This window comes from Ischnura elegans, chromosome 9 (assembly GCF_921293095.1).
Source record: "Ischnura elegans chromosome 9, ioIscEleg1.1, whole genome shotgun sequence".
NCBI classification, from domain to species: Eukaryota; Metazoa; Arthropoda; class Insecta; order Odonata; family Coenagrionidae; genus Ischnura; species Ischnura elegans.
The window spans coordinates 54,066,678-54,083,013 of NC_060254.1; the positions used below are offsets into that span (position 1 = coordinate 54,066,678).

At 37.2% G+C, this 16,336-nt stretch overlaps 1 protein-coding gene across 2 annotated transcripts in view; it reads right to left on the reverse strand.

Annotated features, from left to right (window-relative positions):
* Positions 1 to 212: 212 nt before the first annotated feature.
* Positions 213 to 16,336, reverse strand: part of LOC124165362 (dehydrogenase/reductase SDR family protein 7-like) — a 34,649-nt gene continuing 18,525 nt past the window's right edge. For both annotated transcript variants that reach the window (XM_046542738.1, XM_046542739.1), the window contains 5 exons: positions 15,871 to 16,007; positions 11,018 to 11,100; positions 4,585 to 4,669; positions 2,780 to 2,940; positions 213 to 914 (listed from right to left, as the gene is read on the reverse strand). In XM_046542738.1, coding sequence (XP_046398694.1) covers positions 643 to 914; positions 2,780 to 2,940; positions 4,585 to 4,669; positions 11,018 to 11,100; positions 15,871 to 16,007 — 738 coding nt within the window. In that variant the 3' untranslated portion in view covers positions 213 to 642. The remainder of the gene's footprint in view (positions 915 to 2,779; positions 2,941 to 4,584; positions 4,670 to 11,017; positions 11,101 to 15,870; positions 16,008 to 16,336) is intronic.

A 16,336-nucleotide genomic window follows, 5' to 3' on the forward strand; every position in this document is an offset into this window, starting at 1 on the left:
GATACATTGCAAAATTTGTAAAAGAAACAACACAAAAACAGAAAATGAACGCAGCTTTTAACATTAGCTGGTTTTTTTTCAATCGAGTAAGATGCAGGATGAAGATTTTGAACAGGGAATACACCTACAAGAACATATGTAATGGCCATTCACATGTGTAATAAGCATTCACTTCACTGTAACTTTCACAAAAAAGAAGATAGGTATTAACATAGAATATTTTATATTTTATTTGGAAAAATAAATTTACAGATATTGTTCCACCAAAAATGCAAAGGGCTACATGGCTTAGTTAAGCATTTTATCAGACTCAATCCACAACTCTCCCTACCCTGACATACCTGATCAATAACAGACTCGCATAAGTCAGCAATAGCAGTTCAGACATGGCTCAATAGACTATTTGATTCACCGACTAGTTTCACATGCAAACAGTTTTTATACATTCCACAATTAATAAATATTTATAAATAGTACTTCCCTCAAGAGTATAAATTAAACCATAATGAGTATAAAAACAGATGAAATGAATACCTTTTATCACATCATTCCAGGAAATATATGCTTGCATATCAGTAAACATTTGCTATATGCTTGCATCATGGACATGTATACATTTCTGTGCATCACAAAACCCCAAGTTTAATTAGTAATACTGACATTTAAGGAATCTTTTCCTTTTTCAGTGGTTTCGTGATTAACAGACAGTTTAATGTATTCCTTTTTAAGTCTCCGGGCTCTATTATTCATGATCCAGAAATAAACAGAGGGCATGAGTGTACGCAAAAGAATGGCAAGATGGGGCAACGTGCCTGAGACAATTAGCTCTCCACTCTGACCTTTGGCGACTTCATTAACAACCATATCAGCCAGTTTCTCTGGTGACATGCCGGCTGCAGTTGTCTCATCCATAACTGAAACAAAAAAGCACACAAGGCCAAGGTTATTCAGCAAATAAAAAATGACTACATACTTCATTAATGAATTTGAAATATTAAAAAAAAAACTCATACATGCAAATCTTTGGGTGGATCAATAATGAGTAATGCGCTACAATTTTTCCATAATTTAATACACTATTCTAGAACTTAATACTTGATTAAAATATAATTTGAAGTTGGAGTAATATACAAGGCATATTCAATATGTAAGGGCCGTTTGCTTATATTTAAATATCGGTGCTTCACGACACAGTTTTACTCCTGCAGCACCATCTACTGATTTATTCAGAAACTATAGCAGCATTTTTTTTGTTTCAGAAGTCGTTCGCTTGTCTGTGCATGCAAACAACAATGTCCGCGACAATCTTCATCCCCTCCAACTGTGAAGTGCCTTCTGTCGTACAATTCTTGGATGCAAAAGGATTGTCATTGGGAACTCTTTCACCACCCACCGTACAGTCCTGACCTTGCAACTAGCTAACTACTTCCTCTTTTTCCATTGAAACAGTGGCTCGGTGGAAGTTTCGAAACCGAAAAGGAACTCAAGAACAGTGTTGTCAAATGGTTCAACTCTCAGGCGGCGAGCTTCTATGCAAAGGGGTTAACACATTCAATGTGAGCCCGATTTTCATGAAAGTCTTCCGAATCAGCCGATAAAATAAGAAAGTAAAATAGTAGGAGGTTTCTGCACCATAACTTCTGTTCAAATACTGCTTTTTACAAACGGCGCACACGGTTTAAAAGGGGGAAGCTTGCTGAAGGTCATACAAACGATCGGAAGACTCGGAAGTCGATACTAGTCACGTACGGAGGTGGAGAAAGGGCTCCTGGCCCAACCTGCAGAGCACGTCAATTGACATGCTCCGTATCTCGGCTTGGACAGGGCCACGTCAATTGACGTGCTCCACACTGAATGTGATGAAAAATTTGGTGCAGCAGTACTAAAATGTTTAGAAGTCAATGGTGATTGTGTAGAGAAGTGAAAGTAGGTTTGTATCTAACTAAAAGTGCCAATAAAATGTGTTTAATAAGAGTATATTTTTTCCTGTGACCAGACTTACTTCATGAATATGCCTCTTAGTTACTTTTCAGGGTTCCCATTCTAACTACATTATAAAATTCACGGTTTTTTTCCAGGTTTTCACGGTCTAATTGTCATCAAATTCACGGTTTTTAGATAAGGAATATTAGGCAGAAATATTTATCATGTTGCAATCATCGGCCGAACGTTAACTACAAATTTAACAAACACAACAGATGCCTTAAATGCAAACGCATCGATGACAGTGCTATCTCTTATGACGTCACCTATAGTTAGCAAAATTCATATCCGGCTAAAGGGTGTGAGTGGGAAAATGGAGAGAGCAGGGTGGCAGGGAAATTAAGAAGTGCTTGATTTTTTGCCAGGGTTAACGTCTTCCAATCGCAGGCTTGAGGTCAATGTGCTGTCATGGCACACGGACCAATTAATAGTTGCGCTTTCGAATACACGGTGTGCAGGTAAATGCGTGGACAGTATCTGCACGTGACTCGACCTTGAAACATGATCGAAAAATCGATTTTTCTTTAATTCCGTCTATCGTAGTTCTACAATCAAGTTTTGAGAGATTTCTCAGGTTTTATGGCGAAATTCACGGCTATTTCCAGGTTTTTTCATGGTAGACGAAATTCACGGCTTATTCACGGTTTTAAGGTTTTCACGGTTGAGTGGGAACCCTGCTTTTGTTGTCACGTGAGTGCATTAAGCAACAGAGCAGAACTACAGGATAACAATAGATGGCATCCTATGGTCTTTTGCATATTAAATTCAAATGTTGTATTCATTACGACTGACTCACCTCCATGAGCTGTTCCACTAGGAGTTAAGGCATTCAATGAGAGTGATGTCTTTATGTATCCAGGAGAAACAACAGTAACACTAATACCACTGTCAGCAACTTCTGCCCTCAGAGAATCACAAAATGCTTGCAGTGCATGCTTGGAGGCAGAATAAGCAGATCTAAGGAAGGAAAAGGAAATGCAGCTGTGATGCTTACACCAAAAATTACATACTCACTTGATTATACCAAAGTTTGATCTCTAATTAGTAGAAATTTTGACACATGGACATCAGATAAATCCTTAATGATATTGCGAAAGTTCCACAGAGAAGAAATCATTCGCCTTGACCGGGATTCGAACCCGGATCCCCCGATTTCCGGTCGAGTGCTTTAGCCAGTTAAGCTACCGAGGCATCATTCTTCCCTGTGGATATTTTCAGACACTACCGGACAAGATGTTGCTGGACTGCTGAGCATATGATGCCACAAGCAGTCCAAATCGTGCGAACAGCGCCACAGCCGGAGAGCAGGCCCGGACATAGAACACAAAGAGGTGTTCACTCTAGACTAGTTTTAAAGTATACCGGGACTAGCCGCGGTGATAACTAACATCTTGTCCAGTACTGTCCGAAAATATCCACAGGGAAGAATGACGCCTCGGTAGCTTAACTGGCTAAAACACTCGACCGGAAATCGGGGGATCCGGGTTCGAATCCCGGTCAAAGCGAATGATTTTTTCTCTGTGGAACTTACGCACGATTGTGCATTGCAGGTGACTCCCGTAAAGTTATCACCGCGGCTAGTCCTGGTATACTTTAAAACCTTAATGATATGCCGGGAACATTGTTCTAAAATTGAGGAAGTTGTGGTAAACAACACAAACCTCTGCAAACTTTGAAGCCAAAGGCTCGAATTGAAATGGGTACAAAAGTGAGCTGTACTACAAAGTTAACAAGTGCAAAAGAGGGAGGCAATGGTGCATGTGAGTGATGAAAATACGTTTTTTGCCAATTACAATTTGCCTATTACTTAAGCATATGTAAACAAGTAGTGGGTCTAAAAAGTAACAAAATTTTATTAAAATGTCTGCATTGATATTGAACTCATTCACAGACTCATGAGAGTTCTTATTACTCTTGCATATGACCATTACACTCTGTCATCAAGTTCATGAGCAGCCTTTAATTAATTTTCAGTACAAATAAAACATGCCCACAATGGGTAGTTCCTCATTTTTTTCTTTCCTCACTCAGAAGTTGATGTCTGGAGAATGCATTTGATACCATTTGATTATACATATAAGTCTATAGTGAAAGCCTATTTACTCATAAGTACAGCAAGCAAGAATTAGTGCATTTAGTAAGAATCTCATAATGATGAGTGATTTACAGCATACCATCAACAGGTTTACAGTTAAAAAGTAAATAAAATATTAATAGAATAAGGCCATGGAGTCTCTACCGCTCACGTCAGCTCGATATTACGAGGTGTATCTCTTCAGAGTGGTGTGAAACTAGTTAACTTGAAAGTAAATGAGGGTCACCCATTTTACTGGTGATGACAGAAATAACAACTTCAACAGATGTATGGTGTTAATTTTGCCAGCCACAAAGAATCACGAATACAGTACACATAATCTCACTTATCAAACACTTAACAGTTTAAGTCACGGGTTTTTCCACATAGGCCTGGGTTCGAGAGATATTCAGTCCCTCTCAACTACTGCGGTGGCCTTGCGGTTAGAGGCAACCCACCAGTGTCTTTTGATCCATGTGTCCCGGGTTCGAGTGTTTAAAAGCATGGATAAAAGGTGAGTCACTCACCTGTATGGTAAAGCAAATCTCCCTTGGACACTGCTGATGGCAACAATGTGCCCTGAATGTTTTTCAAGCATTGCAGGAACCAAAGCTGGAGAGTAAAAAAAAGAAACAGATGAGAGAAGTTAAAGACACCAATAATGATCGTATAAAAAATCATAATACATTAGTGACACGGCTGTGTGTGATAAATCCTTAACCCTTCTAGAGCAGCGGGCTGATATATCGGCTTTTGCCACTCGGGTGAGAAGTTCGGGGGTCCGATATATTGGCTCTTACATAGTTCATTATTTAATTTTCTATAACTTATTATAATGCTATAACTTATTTCAGTAAATGAAAAAATATTTTGTCAATATTAACCAGTTTAACCACAACAATTTAAAAAACTGCACATGCATACGCAATAAAAATAGCTTTTATTATTATTTCTTTTCCTAGTTGCTAAATTTTATGAAAATACCCTCCCCATTTCTCACCAGTACCACAGGAAGAATGATAGCACTAAGAGGGTTAAGTTTACAACCACATTGAATTGGCTATATTCCAAGCATTTAAACTCTACTCGAGTCAGTGGTGTACTGAATAGATCACAGAGCTTTTACTTAAGAGAAGGGCTGTCCAGACTTTTCAAGATTAGTGTGAGAAAAAATTACTGCTTGACTCCCGCTTAATGTCGAGATTGATATGCTTGAAAGCCGAGTCTCAGCTTGATTTGAGTTGTTCGAGATCTCCATTGTTGTGGACATAACTTGACTGGTCTCTGGGATATTGTGCCAAATAATAAAGTAATATTAATTCCCTTATAATTGCATGATGATTTCCTCATGTCATACCACCAATATTGAGTAATCTCTTAAGATTAGGTCTATAATCAAGACAATTGTAGAGTCTTGGCCCAGACACTAGGATTTAAACAATGGCTGAAAAAAATTTACCTGTGTGAACATAAACCACTTATGTATATCATTAGCACATACACAATAAGTAGCAAAAGATTAACTTGTAAATTAAGGCCGAGAATAACATACACAAGGTGATTATTATTTTGTTTACAGCTCATCTTGGAACATTTTTATGAGCTGAAAAATGCCATCAGCATTTCATTTGATTCTCTGTATTTATTTAAACTAAATTTCAGTGACATATATGTACTGATTTAGGATGCCCTTATATTACAAAATGCATGGCATCAATTTTACAAGACTTTTCACATAAAATATGATAAAGCTACCATTAAAAAGTGCATCTGTCAATTAATTAAGATCTGAGATTTATTTAAATGCTTTAAAGACATATCTGAAGAAAAATCAAAAATTGTACATGATGCTGAAAGTAAAGCTGAGTACTTTAACCCGTGCCTGGGGCAGTGTGCACAAGGAGTAGGTAGCCCGTGATCCATTTCGAATGATAACATTTTTTTTAAACACATAATGAACACTATGAATGAGGTACGTCGTAGATTTGGCATTCCATTCAGTAAGTGAAATTTCCAATTAACTAAAACATGACAAGAGGCCATGGGTAATGTGCCAAAAATATGCACAAATATATACATATGTACATAGCAAACAGAAGGACGTATGTAGATAAGCTTTCAGAGCACAGGCAGTCATAGGAAAATATCATGAAATTACACAGCAGTTCACTTTGCAGGGGAAGTGCTATTAAAAGTATGACACTTAAGAGGCAGATGCCTTAACAAGGCACAATGCTTCTCAGCCCAATGTTCCTACTTTTGCCTTATTTGCAAGGAAATCAGCTGATCTGGGACCTTCACATCCCAGGCAACTCTGAAGTTGCTGATTGACAGACTAGTTAGCATCCCAAATGAGTTGAAAGCTACCAGTTTCTGCAAAGCTAAATGATGAACATTGTACGTTAGAATGTTTAAGTACATTTATGAATACTCCAAAATTATATGGTAGCTCATATTCTCATATAATCTTTCAAACTATAGGGGCTTCTCTCACTTCACCTGAGGAACTGCAACTGGTATGAAGTATTCCCCATTGGATAAGCTAAATAATTTTTCTCAGTTATGCTGGGTAGCAGGCTTCATTTTCACTGGTATATTGGAGAACTAGTTATTTCAGGACAGTAATATAATCCCATCATACTAAGGATTAATGATTTTAAAAATTAATAATTAAAATCAATCATGTAAAAAAATTAACCATTTAATTTATGCTTGCTCTATTCTGCTTCTGAATTGCTACTGCATAGTCGTCATTTTAAGACAAAATTTATCATCCTGTCTTGAAGGTACCTTCAAGCCAAAAATTAGGCCAGCTACTTGATATGGAAACCTCAGACCTAACATTAAACGTTGTTTTTCAGAATAAATATTAAAGTTTAATAATTAAAATAATGCATAGACTGATCGTAACTAGAAATCAATTTTATTTCTTCATTTTGGGTGAACATCCGCCTACAAGGATTTAGCCACAGCATGAAAAATACATAAGCTGGGATTTTGAAGTTTCTTTATTTCATCAAATAATCTATCTGCCTTAAATAATCCAAAATACTGGCATAGAGTACAGAATGAAGATTTAGAGACTAATCCTTGAAGGCATCTGACTTAAGAAAATTAAAACAAAAAGTAACTTAACCCATTTCTGCCCAACGTTGCGAAAACGCAACATTAATTTTGATGGAGAACAGTTAGAATCTTAAATTTTTTTAGGCAGCTCAATATTTTTTTCTATGTAGTTTTACACTTACTTTACGTAATAATTGGTCATTTGTGGTTCTAAGTTTTTTTTATTTTTTGTTATGATTTTTCAAATATGGCTACTCCGAGCACTTTTTTTGAGACGAAAATAAAAAAAAAAATTTCTAAGCCCTATCCAACATTGTTTCTATTCACTGCTTTGATAATAACAGTTTAATCTTTGTAAATGATCATGAGAATAATTTTCGATGATAAAATTAGTTACAAAGTATCAATTTTCATAGTTGAAAATAATGTTGCGTTTTTGCAACGTTGGGCAGAAGGACTGCTACATTGTTCTACAAGCTTATCTGCGTGAGGAACTTCGAGCGAGACACCATCTGTTTCTTTCTGCCGCGCTTGGCTTTTAGTCTCTCTCTAGAGTTTGCCTGCGTATGTGTTACCATTTTCCAGTTATTTGGCATTGGTTATCCTCGTGTTTTATCCTTGCATTTTCCCTTATCTTATTCCCGGGTTGCATATCGATACCTCCTGTGAACATAATAACTTTCCGAGTGTGTTCAAGGTACATACATAAGTTGATTTTCTTGGATTATTATGATTGTTTTTCCTATTTTAGCATTTGCGTTATTTAAAGTATATTTGAAGTATTCACTTGTCACAGACCAGCCTTTCGGTTGACATACTCTGATTCCTGTTACTTTTCTACAGATGAGTTTTTCTAAGACATTCACTACTGTGGAAGAAATCGTGTCAGTTTTAGAGGAAATTGAGGCAACTGACGAAATTGACAAGGCGAACGATGAATCTCCAACTGACGTTGTGGTCCTACCTCCAGAGGCTGATCCTTTGTCCGACGAGGAAGACATCAACGACGATGTCATGCTTTTGAACGACACCGACCAGACAACACCGAGAGACATCGTAGGTAAGCTGGAAATTCATACTTCAAAAACCATTCCCGGAATGGAAGAACCAACTCAGCCTCTACTGAACACGAAAAAAGGGAAAAAGCGCAGAAAAAACACGGAGGAAATAAAATGGGTAAAAAATTCTTCTCCCATCTATCAGACGAAACCTCAAAACACAGAGCACATCTTACAAGAGTGTTTGAAAAACTCTTTCGGTAATATCACGCCATTTGAAATATTTCAATTGTTTTTGGATACCGATTTGTTGGAAATGATATTAGACTTTTCAATCACATACGCGAGATCAAAGAACGAACATAGTTTTACCATATCAAGATCGGAAATCATAAAGTTCTTTGGAATTTTATTTCTGACAGGATATATTACACGACCTAACATGCGTTCTTACTGGATGAAACGTTCAGATTATGAATGCCCATTGGTTAGAAATGTTATGTCTAGAAAAAGATTTGAGGAAATAAAAAGGTGGTTGCACCTTGCGGACAATAGTCATCTCGGGGTAAACGATAAATTTGCTAAGCTTAGGCCATTTTTCGATAAAATTAATGAGAGATTTGCCAAATTTGGGATATTTTCACATGAACTTTCCATTGATGAATAGATGGTGCCTTACTTTGGACGGCATTCCAGGAAATGTATATAAAGGGGAAACCCGTTAGATTTGGTTTGAAGGTTTGGTGCCTAGCATCAGCTCAAGGTTACGTATTCCACTTCAAACCATATGCTGGGTCTGGTGACAAATACAAAACCAATATAAACAATGGAGAAGACCTAGGGGGTTGGGAGGAAAAGTTGCACTTGATTTACTCTCAGTCGTTCAGTTTCCTGGAGAGCATAAGTTGTTTTTTGACAATTTCTTTACAAGCCACAGCCTCTTGTGCATATTAGGTGAGAGGGGATATTTTGGTACAGGAACTGATCGAGAAAGTAGAATTGCTAAATGTCCTTTGTCCGCTTCTAAAGAAATTTCCAAAAAAAGGAAAAATGGTTATTACTTCTCAGCCTTTGACCGAAAAAACCAAATATTTGTGGTTCGTTGGTTTGATAACGCTGTGGTTACAGTCGCTTCTAACTGTGGATTTTTGGTTCCATTGAACCAAGCCAAACGATGGGATCGTACGGCAAGGAAGGCCGTTTTCATCCCTCAACCAAATTTAATTCACGAGTATAACCAGGGTATGGGAGGAGTTGGTCTCCATGACAATGGTGTAGCGAACTACAGAATAAGAACGAGGGGAAAGAAATGGTGGTGGCCATTATTTATAAATTCTCTAGATATGGCGGCTGTCAATGCCTGGAAGTTTTTCCAATTGGCCAGCGGTGATAGAGCTTCGCAACTGGACTTCAAGAGTTGCATAGTTTTATCGTTGCTTCAATCGGGAGTTATGGAAGAAACCATACCAAACCAAGTGGGCAACAGAAATCAAGAAGAAGTGCAAGATCCTGACGTGACGAATAATCAAGGACTGGGTCGCCCACCTAAAGGGGGCCTTCCAGACAGTGTTAGAAAGGACAAAGTGGGACATTTAATCAAACGCTTGGAAAAAAAGAGCAGAAGAAGATGTAGGCATTGCAAATCGCAAACTGTATTCATATGTGTGAAATGTAATGTCCCTTTGCACTCAACGTGTTTCAGAATATTCCATGACAAAATGTTATGTGATTGTAATTTATAAACAAATGAGTATTATATGTATATTTATTTTATTTTCAATATCATTCATTCATTTGTGATCTTAATATGTTATAAGCGTTTTGTTCTTGACCCTTGGGTTTGATTTCAATGTTGGCCTAGGCAACCCCACTAACGCCCAACGTTGCGAAAACGCAACATTTTTTTCTACTAAATTACTTGACTTATGAACAAAAAAACATCATATTCGTATAGATTACAACGAAATGACAACATTTGCGTGAAAAAAGTTTTAAAAAAACAATTAATTCTGTGCTTGGGCAGAAATGGGTTAAAATGTAAGAGTTGCCATTTTTAACTTTAACAAGTTAATCTTGCCAAGAAAAATATCTTTCTATAGGAAGATAAAACACAAAATTATAATTTCTCTTCATAGAATGATAACTACCAGAGCTATGAAGATAAATTTTCATTTTAACTAGCACACTTGTAATCAAAAAGGTTTTGCAATTACAGTAAGTCCTCGACATATGAACAAGATGCACTAGACGCGTTCCAAGACCTTGTTCGTAAGTTGAAAAACCTAAGCAAGCCAACGAAAAGTGTAGTTATCCCACAGAATGCAACACTGCATTAGCATTTGGCGTAAACTCAGGACGAACTGATCTTGCCAAGTGTATGATGCAGATGGAGTCGAAAAAATTTTGCTGCCCACAGGAAGGAAAAGCGTGCGAAATGCTGAAAGTTTCCGACTTCAAAACAGATTTATTGATACTTAGTTTAGACTGCGCCCAAAGTGAAAGTTCCTCAATGGCACACTGCTTCACGCCGGACAACTCCAAAGGCAATAAATTAAGAATTTCCAGCATGCTTCAATTTTTTCATGATCGTATCTCAGAAAGTTCCTAAGACGAAGTTGAGGACCAACTGCATGAACATAGATGTCATGCAACATTAGAAAAAAATTTTTCTTAAATCTGATTAACAGACACTTGAACAGGTCAAAGAATTCTAGCTAATTAAGGCTGGCAGGGTGGTTATGTTGAATCTCATGATACAGGAAATTATGATGCACAGCTGTAATTTGGACATGTGCCAGGTAGAGAAAATAGTGATTCATGATAAATTCAAAGTAAGACTTAACAATAGAGGTGAACAATGGAAAGCCAAGAAACGATTAAAAAAATGATTCATTACCTTTGGTAAGTGCTACTTGACCGAGGTAATTGACTATCATCAGCTTTGCATGCACATCCATTGAAGTAGAGACTGCATCCCCACTGAAAAGTGACCACAATAAATTAAAAAATGCTATTACATTAAGACATTTATTCTCTGTAGTACTTAACCCTAGAACAACATACTTTATTTGGTTAAAAGTGGTGGGGGTCATATTTACCCCTAATTATTTCTTTTTTTTGCTGCTGTATTTCATAATTGATGGTTCTACGATTAAGGGTTACCTTTGTTTTGTTTTTTTTTTCACTAACAAAATAGAAGGAAATTCGATTCACTAAAAAAAAAGATATTTTCAATTTTTTCTAATATGGTTTTTCTTTTTTGTGATTATTAAAAGCAGTCCTCATTCCAGTAAAAAACGAGAGTACATATGTAGGTACATCATTAAATATAATTTTTTCCCCTGCACTTAAAATTACCCTGTAGAGGTGGAAGGGAGTAATATAGATATAAATTTCCACTGAATATTATTCAAAGCATGAAAAAATCGATTTCCCCTACAAAATGTCAAAACAAATTTTTCCTTCGCATTCAGGACGGAAAATAAAATACTAAACCTTATTTTCAGCTATTCAAGTGCCTCAGATATATATCCTGGAGCCAAAAATAGCAAAATTCATGGCATGTACTTGGGTCATTGTTTCGACTAAAGGAAGAAATTGGTTTGCTTGGATTTGTTTCACAAGGATGTTAAGGATGCCCCGCACACTCACAGAAAATTATTCTGTAGCCTGGTTTTGTCACCAATAGTTTCATTTAGAGCAGATCTCTTCTTGAGAAAATCTGTTTTCCTGGGATGGTTTGTGATGGCACCAGAAATGCGGATTACTTTTATCAGGGAAGTATTTGTTAAGAAGCAATGAGCCTTCATATACGTAATAAAAAGCCTGGATTCTTGATTATCACTTTTGCTACTGAGAATGTACTTAATGCGTTTGCACGGCAGGCTACTGTGAACGTACCTTTAAATACACCCTGCCATGAGCTCAGCATTTACACTGCATGTTATGGGTAGGTTTCCGGAGGGTGGGCCGCAGCAAAAGGGTTAGTTACAGAAAATTCTTCAACGGTTAACAAATCACAAATTAAGAAAAATATTATCTACAATCATTAATTAATGTTTCAAATCGCAAACGCACAATTATTGCAGTGGTCTCGCATGCGGTTGAATACATCCCAAGAGAACAGAAGATTTCATCTCACTCGGGCATTTTTACGTGATCGCCTGTCAATAGCATTCATGGGAGCTAGGTGATACCATTTCCAAGAGTCTGAGTGTGCGATCACGGATCCACACCCTGCAGCAGTTCCATCCAGCGCAACTTGTAGGAGACACGACTCCGTTGTGCAGTGCTTGACAGTATACTTTCCGATGTCACGCAGTGGTTTTAACACGTTGCGTACCGGGGTATGCTAATGTTTAGAATATAACTTTACCCAATCAAATGTTATGATGCATCAATTCATTATGAATAATGAACAACAACTGAAAACAACCTCACGAATACGTATTGTACGCTTTAAAATTGTTTAGGTTGACGCACCTGTATGACGAGAATCTTCATCATCCGTCAGGAATGTTCGTGCAAAAAATGACGAGAATTCTCGCCATCAGTACGCAACGTGTTAAGCATTCATGCAAACTATTTTTCTGAATCCATTATCACACAGCCATGGATGCATGATTTTCGGAAACCAGGTCTTATATGGTGCAGTAGGAATACAAGTAGAATTAAGTTATTGCCGCTACAAAAAGATTGCGGTTGGGTGAAGAAGCTCTCAAGAGTACGTGAAGCAATCTAAAATAACAGACCATATGCATGAATAATATTAAATTTCAATGAATAAAAACGAACAAACTTTGTATCAATTCAAGTTTGTTCGTTTTTATTCATTGAAATGGACTTCCACAAAGTTGAGCCTGTGACTATAGAGATAAATATTAAATTTATTGATTTATGCAAATTAAGAACATTTCAAGAAATTGAAGTGAAAGTTTGGATTAGCAGTGTTTTCCAATTATCCGTGCTGCCTCTCCCAATCATTAGCCTGGATAATCGGGAGTTTGCTGTATTTAAAAAATAATTTTCTTTTTTTTTTTTGGAGTTTTCAAGGCTACATGTCACCTAAAAATATTGAACTAGTAACCCTTAAAATCTTATAAAATATTACGAGTAAAAATTATAAAAGAAGGATTCAATTTATTATTTATTAATGCAAAATATTGAATTAAAAATTTTATGTCCCTCATTAAGAAGTAACAGTAATTCAGTATTATACCAGCAAAATTATTTAATAATTTAATTTTTTAATGAGTAATTTAGTATAGGCCAACAACGGCAGCCCACATGCCTATATGGCTATTATTGGAGGTCCTATGCCTGCTGCAATCTTTTCTGAATGTTCCTTTAGTGACACTCTGACCATTTTTAAGTAAGAGAAAATCAAACTTCTTCAGTTATCCCCAAATACTACTCACCTCACCCTGATCTCTAACCTCTTCAATTACACTAACTCCCTCCACAAGGAAAGGATCTCCTTGGTCATCAGCCAAAATTTTAGAGTAGGGGCTGTTATATCTATTGCTTCAACACCAAGAATTCCATAATTACCTAGAATCAAAATTGATAAGCTGAGAGCTTCTATTTGGTTTCTCTCCCAGTGTGATTACCAGGATTTGAAACAAGTTTCATCCACATTCATAGGTTGGGGACATAAGGTCAAGCTCACTATTTTAGCTCATCAGACTTTACAAACTAATACATACAGTAAAACTGATAGCAAGAAATTGAAAGCCAGGACCACCAATATAAGTAAAACATAAACACGGCCACACTCACACAGGGTTGTAACAAGATTCAAGAATTTAAATTCCCTCACAAAACTCTTCATTTCCCTTGACCTTGATGCACTCTCCTTTTGATAATTATATTAAAATTTTGATCGACTCAGCCAAACACGCCATTTCACCTGTGACTCGAGTTTATCGGAGAAATGAATATTGCAATTCTAACAGGTTATATAAAGTAGCTTGCATTAAATCAAATTTTCTGTGAGAGAGACATTGTGAAACTGAGTGCGGAGCAGAGTAATTTTCCTCTAAATCTTATTGGAGGCAAGAGAGCATAACAAACAATTGGATATCATAAATAATGTGACACGCATAGTCATGCTTGACCCTCAGCAGTTGGCTCCGCGAACTCAATAGCGTCGGTTCCGAACTTTCCCTATACATATAAGTTTCTATACTTTTGAGTGTGGATAAACTTCAAGTATACCATTTTTCTGAACTGACGGCGGCTGACCTTGAGCATGCTCGAAACCCACCCACTCTTCTAGCCAATCACAGAAGATCGACAGGAGAAAGTGTGGAAGAGCCCGCAGTCTCTCTCCAAACTCCGTGCAGTGCACATCGCTCTCCAGATAGCAGTGTTGCCAAGCCGAATCTTTGGAGATCACACAGCGCTCGTTCTGCCGCCCACGAAAGTACCGTTATTCCCAAGGCTGGCAACGCCGGTCAGCCGGATGGAAGGGAGCAGAGGGAAGGGGAAGGGGATGGAGGGGAATGGAGAGGTGGAAGGGGCAGCGCTTCTCATTGGCTAGTTTCTATTTTCCACCCAGCTGCCGTCAGTTCAGAAAAATGGTATAGTGAGTCTTCTTAGTATGATTTTAGTGAAGTAAGTTTCATTTTTATTAATTTGTCTTCAGATCATGGCCCTTCTAGAGAAGCAAATGAGAACTTTAAAAGATTGATTGAAAAAAAATTGAAGAAGTAGAAAGCAATCTGGGAGAGAAGCAAGTGGCTTTGCAAAACACCCTGCACACGGTTGAATACATTCCCAGGGAACTGGAGATTTGTTGCACTCAGACATGTTTACGCCACAGTCAGTCAACCAGGAGTAGTGGCAGTGAAGGAAGTAGAAGCAGACAAGAAGGGAATATAGATTGCACGAGTCACTCGCAAGCAGCCAGGTGCTTGCCCTGCTTAGATAGTCGGCAGATGTAATCATTGCGCCAATCTCTTTTCAGAATCAGTGATCTCACAGCCACGGATACATTGTTTTCAGAAACCAGGTATTATGTGGAGCAGTGGGAATAAAAGTACAATCACGTTATTGCCGCTAAAAAGATCGCGTTTGGGAAAAGAAAGCTATCCAAAATAACAGACAATATGCGTAAACAATAATTCTTTATTTGATTTACGTTAATTGAAAAAATTACATGAAATTTAAGTAAAAGTTTGGATTGTTCGTGTTTTCCGATTATTCATGCCGCCTTATCCCATCGTTAGCCCAAAATTACTCAATTTTGCTATTGTCATGTAATTTGTGTGTGGAGTAATAAAATTATTTATTATAATCAGGAGTTTGCTGTATATTATTTGCAGTAAAGATTTCTCAGGTCTCACACCAGGTAAGGTCCTTCACATCTCCTTCCCGCATTTCAATGAGGAACTCATCCTCAGGGATTCAGGAATCCTATTTGGGAATTCAATTCAAAGCCATTGCTTCTAATACTAGGGCTTTCACTGTAGATATCAGTAGCAGAAATAACAGTGGACTGGTGCACTTCTCATATTAACATGTGCAAGTGCAAAATTATTTCTCATAGAGATTCAATTAACATTTGCAGAATTTCACATAGAAAAGAGGCAAGTGTTTAACAGATTGATAAATGAAACAGTCTTTAACACAACACGGTTATTTCAAGGATCTTAACTTTGTGTTACGTGAGCATTTTCTGTAATATGAATCTCTAACAATGTATTTTATTTATTAATAACAGCTTATTTGTATGTGAACTTAGCTTACCGATGGCCAATACCCGCATTGTTGATTAGAATATCAACCTGCCCATGGATCGCTAGAGCATCCTCAGTAAATTTTGGCAATGAGTTCATATCGGACAAATCTAGCAGCAAGGTTACCGGAGGATATGTGACTCCCACCTGAAACCAGAAGGATTTTTATTCTCAGACAGGTGAAATCATCTGTTACAGCAAATTTATAGCATACAAGATCTGAGGAAGGATACAGATATAGATGGGAGAATGCTGATTCAAAAGGGAAAGAGGAGGAAGGGAAAAGGAATAGTGCTAACAGTGAACAATTTTTAATAGATCCTGCATGATAAAATTGCTTGTGAATAAATTAATCTTTAAACGTAAATTAAAAGAATTAACTTTGTAAGGTTCACTATTTCACATATTTAAAAAATATATTCGTAACATCGTTACATCTTCAGGTCTGCATCTCCGTAAATATCAAATCCGGTGCG